General features: G+C 42.3%; 1 protein-coding gene across 1 annotated transcript in view; it reads left to right on the plus strand.

The window, feature by feature from the left end:
• Positions 1-7,796, plus strand: part of nots (nothepsin) — a 24,427-nt gene extending 16,631 nt beyond the window's left edge. The window contains exons 5-9 of the mRNA XM_039790999.1: positions 365-564; positions 4,372-4,497; positions 4,627-4,771; positions 6,396-6,494; positions 7,560-7,796. Coding sequence (XP_039646933.1) covers positions 365-564; positions 4,372-4,497; positions 4,627-4,771; positions 6,396-6,494; positions 7,560-7,736 — 747 coding nt within the window. The 3' untranslated portion in view covers positions 7,737-7,796. The remainder of the gene's footprint in view (positions 1-364; positions 565-4,371; positions 4,498-4,626; positions 4,772-6,395; positions 6,495-7,559) is intronic.
• Positions 7,797-10,378: the final 2,582 nt, after the last annotated feature.

Below are 10,378 nucleotides of genomic sequence, written 5' to 3' on the forward strand. Positions count from 1 at the left end.
GGTGTGTCCAAACTTTTGGCCTGTACTGTAGCTGGACTTCTTTAGACTGAAAGTTCTGCCAAACAACAACTTGTTCTGCTCACCAGATCCATGTCCACTTCCTCACAGCCTGCTGCATTGAACGCTCCACCTACGTAAACACCTTCCCGTAATCAACGGCGCCGTCACTACGGCGACCAGCGTAGCGCGCCGAGTGCGAGCGTAGGGTTCGGTTCTGTGGGAAAAAATTTAAGTTTTGGCAGAAACCGAACTCCGTCAAAAAGCCCAATCACAACCGTTGTGAAAGATTTGAAGATTTGTTTTGACTCCATGTAGCTGAAGAAGCTGAAGGTGTACTCTGTTTTATAATACTCTTCTGGTCCAGGTCGGGAATATGTCCATCCTGAACCAGGAGTTCGGGGAGTCAGTCTATGAGCCCGGTTCCGCATTTGTAATGGCGAAGTTCGACGGTATTCTGGGGATGGCTTACCCGTCCCTGGCAGAGATCGTTGGAAACCCCGTTTTCGACAACATGTTGGCGCAGAGGACGGTGGATGAGCCGGTTTTTTCCTTCTTCCTCAGCAGGTGAGATCCCATTTTTCCAGCCCAATGACTCACAAGTGTGTCTATTTTGAAGCATTCGCACTGGGAGCTCACCAGTACAACCAGTTCAGGGGGTTCATTGCCTTGATCAGGGGTAGTGTTCATTTTGTCACCTATTTTAATTTAGTCTTAGTCTTAGTCTTGTGCCAAATGTCCTTGTTAGTTTTAGTCATATTTAGTCATTCACATATCTTTTTAGTTTTAGTTGACTAAAAGTCTCGTCATTTTAGTCTAGTTTTAGTCAAAACATTATAGTCTTTTTTTGAATAAATTATTTCTGAGATTATTTCTGATAACCATTTCAGTCAAATACTTATTTCACCAGTAAATTCCTGGTAAACGACAAAAACAACCACTGCATGGGAAAAGGATATTTTACAATAACTTTTAATGCAGCACGAAGCTGGCGAGGCTCATTTCAAGTGAACGCACCATCTGTGTTGGAATGGTTGGAATCCTCTCCAGTGAAATACAGACAAACTTTTACACCGTTTAGCTGTCAGCATTTTAACCTTGTTTACTCCAGCTGCTAGCTAACGGTAGGCTAACGTTACCTGCTGCCAAGTGTAGTGTTAACTAGCTAACGGTAGGCTAACGTTACCTGCTGCCAAGTGTAGTGTTAACTAGCTAACGGTAGGCTAACGTTACCTGCTGCCAAGTGTACTGTTAACTAGCGTCCCGTGCAGCAATGTTTCAGTTGCCTCTAACGTCCGTTTAGGAGCATCAGAGAGAAGCGGAGGCATTTAAGTGGCACCGAAATCCGCGTTGCTATTCGGTCCGGTAGATAACTGTTGTTAAGGCACCAGGCAGTGCCATATTAGCACCGGGTCTCGGTACCCAACCCTAGTAACAGCTGAATATTCTCTCATGATGGAAAAGTAGAGACGATTGTAGACGAAAATGAAGAGAGATTTTATCTTAGTTTTCATTTTATGCAAAACATTTGAGTCTCGTCTTTTTTCGTCAACAATAATGCACGTTCATTTAGTCTTAGTCAGCGTTTTTGGACATTGGCGCAGTCTCGTCAGCGTCTCGTCTTAGTCATGGAAAAAAAGGTCGTTGACGAACATATTTAGTCTCGTCTCGTCTGACAAAATTAACACTGCTCAGGGGCACACTGGAGTGGAGTGAGGAGAGTTGCTTTCAAGCAACTTTCATGTCACACTTATTTATGGTTTTCAAACCGGAGTCCAATGTCCTCCAGGAGACAATAGTCAAGCTCAAGGATCCAGGGAGTTTTCAGTGTTCAACGGGTTTCAGGGAAGGGTTTCAGGTGATGCAGGAGGTTTAATTGTGCTTTCAGGAGAGTCCAAACAGCTAAAGACTACCGGTGATCTCCAAGAGTTTAAGGAAGATCCAGAGGGTTACAAAGGTTTAGAGTAGAGGGTGACACGGGAATCAATTGTCGCTCCCATCCCATCCCGAGCCCACGAAAATACTCCCGTCACATCCCGATCACGTGACTGCCCCCCCAAAAAAAATCCTGTCCTGCAAAATCCCGAGAGACTCCCGAATCCCGTCCCGCTCCCATTTCGTTCCCTATTTCGTGGACACGCACTTCACACCGCGAGCCACCTGGCGTAAAAGAGAGAAAGAAAACGAGACGTTGTCCGTCGCTGTCTGGAGGATAACTAGCCAGTTGATATCGCGTGTGTGCATTTGGTTAATCGCAGTCAAATCACTGAGGTTGCCTTGAAATTTAGGCTACACTATACATGCATTACCTGCAGGCCTATAGGTAACATGCATTACCTGCAGGTCTATAGGTAACATGTATTACCTGCAGGCCTATAGGTAACATGCATTACCTGCAGGTCTATAGGTAACATGTATTACCTGCAGGTCTATAGGTAACATGCATTACCTGCAGGTCTATAGGTAACATGCATTACCTGCAGGCCTATAGGTAACATGCATTACCTGCAAGCCTATAGGTAACATGCATTACCTGCAGGCCTATAGGTAACATGCATTACCTGCAGGCCAAGGTAACATGCATTACCTGCAGGCCTATAGGTAACATGCATTACCTGCAGGCCTATAGGTAACATGCATTACCTGCAGGCCTATAGGTAACATGCATTACCTGCAGGCCTATGTAATATGCATTACCTGCAGGCCTATATGTAATATGCATTACCTGCAGGCCTATAGGTAACATGCATTACTTGCAGGCCTATAGGTAACATGCATTACCTGCAGGCCTATAGGTAACATGCATTACCTGCAGGCCTATGTAATATGCATTACTTGCAGGCCTATAGGTAACATGCATTACCTGCAGGCCTAGGTAACATGCATTACTTGCAGGCCTAGGTAACATGCATTACTTGCAGGCCTATAGGTAACATGCATTACCTGCAGGCCTATGTAATATGCATTACCTGCAGGCCTATAGGTAACATGCATTACTTGCAGGCCTATAGGTAACATGCATTACCTGCAGGCCTATGTAATATGCATTACCTGCAGGCCTAGGTATCATGCATTACTTGCAGGCCTATAGGTAACATGCATTACCTGCAGGCCTATGTAATATGCATTACCTGCAGGCCTATGTAATATGCATTACCTGCAGGCCTATAGGTAACATGCATTACTTGCAGGCCTATAGGTAACATGCATTACCTGCAGGCCTATGTAATATGCATTACCTGCAGGCCTATAGGTAACATGCATTACCTGTAGGCCTATAGGTAACATGCGTTACCTGTAGGCCTATGTAATATGCATTACCTGCAGGCCTATAGGTAACATGCATTACTTGCAGGCCTATAGGTAACATGCATTACTTGCAGGCCTATAGGTAACATGCGTTACCTGCAGGCCTATGTAATATGCATTACCTGCAGGCCTATAGGTAACATGCATTACTTGCAGGCCTATAGGTAACATGCATTACCTGCAGGCCTATGTAATATGCATTACCTGCAGGCCTATAGGTAACATGCATTACCTGCAGGCCTAGGCCATTTCATTACCTAATTCCTAATGGAGATCTTCTCAAACTCAAAACACACATTTCTCCGTCCCGCTCCTGTTGATTTCTACCCTCTATTCCGTTCCTATCACGTTATCAACAGTGAAATTGACTCCCGTACCGCGGGACTCCAGCAGGAATACCGTGACCCGCGGGAGTCCCGAAAAATTGTCATCCTCTAGTTTAGAGCATTGTTTTGCTGTTTTGGGGGGACCAGACAAAGGAACTGTGGAGACCCCTTGTTGTTAAGGGGTTACTTAGGCTTAGTCCAAGTGTCCAGTGGCTTCTGAGGTTTCCCCAGTGTTTTGGGATGGTCCAGGGTGTTCAAGAGTCTTAATTCCCAGGGGTTCTTGATGGATCGGCAGAATGCTGATTAATGAATTTGTTGGTTAAATGTTTGGCTACTGTTGGCTTTTGGGACATGCAAATTTGAGTTTCCTAGGATGGCGATGACATGACCCGCTTTACTCTGCCTCTGATTGGCTAGTACTTACTCCCTTTGTTGGTTGGATTGGTCGGGTTAAGGCATGAGGGAGTGGAATTGGTTAGGGTTAGATTAGTAATACAAGAATTCGAGTGTAAGCCAATCAGAGGTATTCCTTTGCTATCTTAGGAAATGCAAATTTGCACAAGGGACATGGTTTGAGACATTCGGTCTCAAGGGATCCAGAGAAATGTAAGAGTTTCCGAGGTTTCAAAGATTTCAAAAGGGTCCCAAAAGGGTCGAGAGGACTCTGGGTGGTTTGATAAGAAAGTGTTTGGGGTCCATAAGCAGTTTGTTAATGGGAATGTGATTTCTGTCCCTGCAGGAAAACAAGTAGAAGCAACCCAGAAGGCGAACTGTTGATAGGCGGAATTGACAAGTTGTTGTACAGTGGACCAATCAACTGGCTCCCAGTGACTGCTAAGGGATACTGGCAGATTAAGATGGACAGGTTTCTCACATCTTTTTAATATTGTGATTCTGTGTGATACATCATTAAAATTAATCAAATAGGAGTCCTGACCATTGTACTAACAAGAAGTGCTAATTTTCAAAATCCTGACCTCTGTGTATGTTTCAGTGTCGCGGTGCAAGGTGTGAGTTCCTTCTGTCCTCGTGGTTGTCAGGCGATTGTCGATACGGGAACCTCCCTCATCGCTGGACCGACTACCGACATCCTCAAACTCCAGCAGCTGATTGGAGCCACACCCTCAAACATAGACGAGGTTAAACAAAATTTCATCGTATAATCTAAAGCTTATTAATAAATTACAAACGAGTAGACATTTCGGGAGAATACTTGAAGCGTAACTCTCGTCAAAATGCAACCTAGGGTCTTTTTGTGAATGTACCCAAGTCAAACTTTCGTTTAAAATCATAATTAGGACGGAAACGCCACTTTTAAGATTGCCCGTATTCTCGTTTTCGGTGAAATGGCCTTTTAAATGGGAGTGTCAAAAAGAGTCAATCTCTGAATGCAGCGTAACAGGGAGGAGAGTAAAGATGGTAAAGCTTAGTTCCATATAAATGCACGGATAATTTGTCGTTAGTGAAAAACAATATTGACCTTGTAGTGGAAAAAGGAGCCTCATATAAAAATGATGTTTCCTCCTGGGGAGTCCGTTCATTCGCATTCGGAGATCGACTCTTTTAGACTGGAAAGATGGACGTTGACCGTAAACACCAACTGCAAAAGTGAGTCGTTCAAAACTTTTCTTTTTAGTAATTCTGTGAACACAACCAGTGTTCTGAATGCTGGAGTTCATGTGTAGAGCCCCTGGTGATACTTGGAGCAAAGTCTCATGTTGTGTCTTCTTAGTGGTTTAAAAATAGTGATTTTGATGCAATCATAGTAGAAAATGCAACCTAGGGTGTTTTTGTGAATGTACCCGAGTCAAACTTTTGTTTAAAAGCATATTTAGGACGGAAACGCCACTTTTAAGATTGACCTCAGTCTCGTTTTTGGGAGTGCTAGCAGCACTACTATGATACCATCAAAATCACTATTTTTAAACCACTAAGAAGACACAACATGAGACTTTGCTCCAAGTATCACCAGGGGCTCTACACATGAACTCCAGCATTCAGAACATTGTTTGTGTACCCAGAGTTTACTAAAAAAAAAAGAGAGGTTTTGAACATCTCACCGTAGCAGTTGGTTTTTCCACTCGCCGCCATCTGGCCAGTCAAAATGAGTCGATATCAGAGTGCGAATGAACGGACTCCCCAGGAGGAAACGTCATTCTTATACGAGGCTCCTTTTTCAACTACAAGGTCAATATTGTTTTTCCACTAACGACAAAACAACGAATATCCGTGCATTTATATGGAACTAAGCTTTAGGAGCTTTCCATCTTTCCTCTCCTCCCTGTTACGCTGCATTCGGAGATCAACTCTTTTTGACTGGCGAGATGGACATCGACCGGAAAACACAACAGCTACAGTGAGTTGGTGAAAACCTTTCTTTTTAGTAAACTCTGGGTACAGAATCAATGTTCTCAATGCTGGAGTTCATGTGTAGAGCCCCTGGTGATACTTGGAGCAAAGTCTGATGTTGTGTCTTCTTAGTGGTTTAAAAATAGTGATTTTGATGCGATCATAGCAGTGCTCCTAGCACTACCATTCAAACGGCCATTTGACCGAAAAACGAGAATACGATCAATCTTAAAAGTGGCGTTTCCGTCCTAAATATGCTTTTAAGCAAAAGTTTGACTCGGGTACATTCACAAAAAGAGGTTGCCTTTTGGCGAGAATTACGCTTTAAAACTTAAAAATAGGAGTGGCATCTGAACTGTATACTGCTTTTAGCAAAATGTGTTTTTTGACTGTTCCCTTTTGTATGTGTTTCAGTACCTTATCGACTGTGCCAGGTTGTCTAGTTTACCTCATGTGACATTCGTACTCGGAGGAATACAGTACACACTGACTGCTGAGCAATACGTTAGGAAGGTTTGTCAAATGTTTTGAATCCAACCTTTTGCTTCTGTAAAATACAGGTTATATTCACCATTTGTCATTTCTTTGATGGACCCATGCACTTAAGATGTTCCGGTAACACTTTACTTGAAGGTATCTACATAAGAGTGACATGACAGTGTCATGACTGTGTCGTAGGCCATCCATTCAAAGCAGAAGCATAAAACAGCCTTAACCCTAACTCTAACATGTGGTTTTATTCTATGATGTATTTTAAATTATTAATGGTTATTTATTGTGTGGCACTTTTTACCTTTTAAAGCACTTTTAAACATAGCACTTATTACTAATTTTGAATGGCATGTGTATATAATTTTTAACCTCAAGGGCAAGTAATTCAGACAGTATTTATGACCCTTTAAATGTTTTTATTTTTATTTTTGAGTTTAAATAAGGTGTTTTTAATATTGGGATATAATTTATTTTGTATTGTGACGCCAGGCTATTTATTTACATAACTCATATATATAATTTTATTTATTTTATGTATTTATTTTGTAATGTCTCTAGGAGAGACACCAGGGTAGTTGTGGAGGTGACCTTTTATTTAAAGTTTTAATCTCCCGCTGTCCGTCCTGTCCAGTGGTTCTTTTAACCTGCTTTTAATATCTGTCCGTCTTTTAAACAGCTTTCATATAACCAATTTTTATTTTTATTCACGCCAGTGGTCCCCCATCCTTGATGCTGCGTTTTAACCCAAACCTAATCTTACCCTAAGCCTAACTTGTCATGAGAAAAAAACCAAAAGAGACTTACTAAAAGAAGCGTAATGTCATAAACGTTTATGACTTGTTTATAATGTTTATGACACATTCATGACAGTGTCATGTCACTCTTATGTAGATACCTTCATGGAAAGTGTAACCGATGTTTCTATGTTTTGTCTGTTTTTATATCTACCCCTGAGAGAAAAGATAATTCATTCAGCTATATTATTATGGTTGACATGACAAACATTAACATAAATACACAGTTTTTTACTGAAATGCCTCTAAACATCTACAAAAGTCATGTCTCTGTCTGTCTCTTTGTCTCCAGGAGATGCTTGGCAACAGGGTGTTTTGTTTCAGTGGCTTCCAGGCCGTGGATATTTTTTCCGCCGATGGCCCCCTGTGGATTCTGGGAGATGTATTTCTTACAGAGTTTTACAGCATCTTTGACAGAGGACAGGACCGTGTTGGCTTTGCCTCTGCTAGGCACCCAACCAAACCCTAACCCATCGGTTATCATTGGCTGACAACTATATCATCAATAAATACTGGTGAATTAAAATGACCATAACAGAATTTTGTAATTCTTACAAAGGCACCAACACAAATAGCACTGATTTGTAACTAGCTAGCAGCATTGTGCTTACGCTATACATCATTTACTGACCTATTTTGAAACTTTTGTGAGAGTCTTGCAATCAGCGGTCCATTATCCATGCTCAATAGACCATCATAAAAGGACAAATCTGGCGCAAAATGAACCTAGGGGTTAATAACACGTGTGTACCGAGTTGACCGTTCTCTGGGATTTGTTTTTCATGCTAATCGAATGTGACCAGTTTTATCGCAAACCGCTAATTAGCTTATAACGCTAGTAGTCGGGGCAGAGGGTAAAGTAAAAAGAAATCGCTATTTCTACACCTCTAACAAGGCTCAAAATAGCACCACACTTCAAGCATACAGACAGTTAATTAAAAAGATAGTTTAGAAAGACAGTACCGTTTACATATACAGGCGGGCGCCATCTTGGGGAAAACAGTCACCACCAGTCGAACGCCGTTCAACCAGTAACATAGCTCAAACTATGTTTTTAATAAACTGTCTGTACACTTACAAAGTTCTCAATGCTTGGGTTTACATGTAAGGACCCTCATTATGCTACAGTGGAAGTGTGGTGCTATTTTGAGCCTTGTTAGTGGTATAAATTGGCGATTTCCTTTTACTTTCCTCGTGCCCCGACGACTAGCTTGTAACAGCTAATTAGCGGTTTGCGCTAAAACTGGTCACATTCGATTAGCATGAAAACATATCCCAGAGAACGGTCGACTCGGTACACGTGTTATTAACCCCTAGGTTCATTTTGTGCCAGATTTGTCCTTTAAGGACAAACAACCACTATTGGCTGAACTGTAAAGTACAGTATGGCCCTGCTGACACCATTCTTCATGTTTGGTGACCCATTGACAAATCGGTCATGTTTTTTTTTTTTTATTTACAGTTTTTAGTGATTCAGCAGCAGCAACAGATACCGTATATTCATAACTTAAGTTACATTTACAAAAACAGACAAACTGTTATCACATGAAGACAGAAGAGTTTGTGCTAGAAAATGTTCTATTAACCTCTTAAGTCCAGTCAGTTATCCTGAGTACTTGAATTTAATCAGCAGTCACAACATTTGAGTGTTGGAACCAAAACGGAAGTCTGTTCAGCTGCAGTTCCTCTAATGGCCACCAGATGACATCCAAGAAAACGCTGACTGTATTAAACTGAGTGGGTAAACAGTAGCCTGACATCGTCATAGTCAGATTGTAGTCAGAATCTGAGTCTGATGCTGCTCCATTGGGCTGTGATTATGGGGCGTGTTTCAACTGAACCAGAAAAGATGCCTCTGCACTCAATTGGATAGACCTACAACCAATCAGAGCAACAGATAGACCTACAACCAATCAGAGCAACGGAGTATGCAACGTTGCCAAATCCCGTAGGAAGGACGGCAAAAACATCTTTCCGATCGACATATTCCTTGATGGTGGTTCTCTGTTCCTCTTTTAAAATCAATATGCTGTCGATATCTTCTATAACAGACGCCATGGAGGAATCTACACATCTCAATCCTCCAGCGGCAGCCATCTTTGTTGTAAACAAATTCAACCCAAGAGCTCTTTGGTGACGTGGTTGATTACGTTACTGTTGATCACTTGTCCATCATCGTATAAACAATTTGCTAGTATAACGCTAGCCTCGTCAGACCGTCCTGATCTGGCGAGCTCCAGTTTTCTACTCGCAGATCAGTCTGGCATCTTGAGATAGAGAAAATCTGGAGCCGTTCACCAAACGACCGACCAATCAGCATTGGTTTTGAGGCGGGTTTAGGTGTGACGCGACGAGAAGCGACTGTTCAGTCTAAACAACGTGGCGGCTTCCACGGATGAGATGAGCGTAGCTATCGCAGCAAGTTTTATCTGAATCAGAAAGTATTCCTTCATTGAAAGAAGAGCATAAAAACGGCACTGGAGGCTTTTCTCAGAGGAAAAGATGTTTTTGCTCTTCTCCTGACTGGTTTTGGCAAGAGTTTGATCCGATTGGTTGATTTGGCCCGTCTATCACCAACTATAGGTGGTAGATAGACAGATGGTTTATCCAATCAGCTAACCAGGATTTTCGCCCCTTCCCAAGAGTTCTCCAACGGAAAGTTCCCAGATGGATATGCCGAGCAAATGCGAAGCGATCCACCTGGTGGAGTCAGGTTAATAAAGCCCGCCCTGACAATCTGATTGGTCCGAACAGCTCTGGTTCGAGCATAGTTGCTCCACAACAGATCAAGTCCAGACCGAACTTCCTGACCTCAAATGTTGTGGGCGGGGCTAAGTTCGGCTGGCATCCAGGCTAGGCTAACACCCAACTTTTCTCAACAGTCAACACATTGTTTCCACAACAGTTTCAGCTCTTGATTTCACTTCTTCTAATGTGCGTTGTTATTCTTCCATTCAGAAAATATTAAGGCATAAAAAAAAGACTTTTTTTCGTGAACGTTTCAGCTTATTAAGCTGAGCCCAAGTGGTTGTTCCCATGTTCCCATCTTTGACCAAGTTGCCCATTTTCTGATCTAAAAGTTGATTACGAGTATTAGGATTCTTTTGTATC

This window comes from Perca fluviatilis, chromosome 23, assembly GCF_010015445.1.
Source record: "Perca fluviatilis chromosome 23, GENO_Pfluv_1.0, whole genome shotgun sequence".
NCBI lineage: Eukaryota > Metazoa > Chordata > Actinopteri > Perciformes > Percidae > Perca > Perca fluviatilis.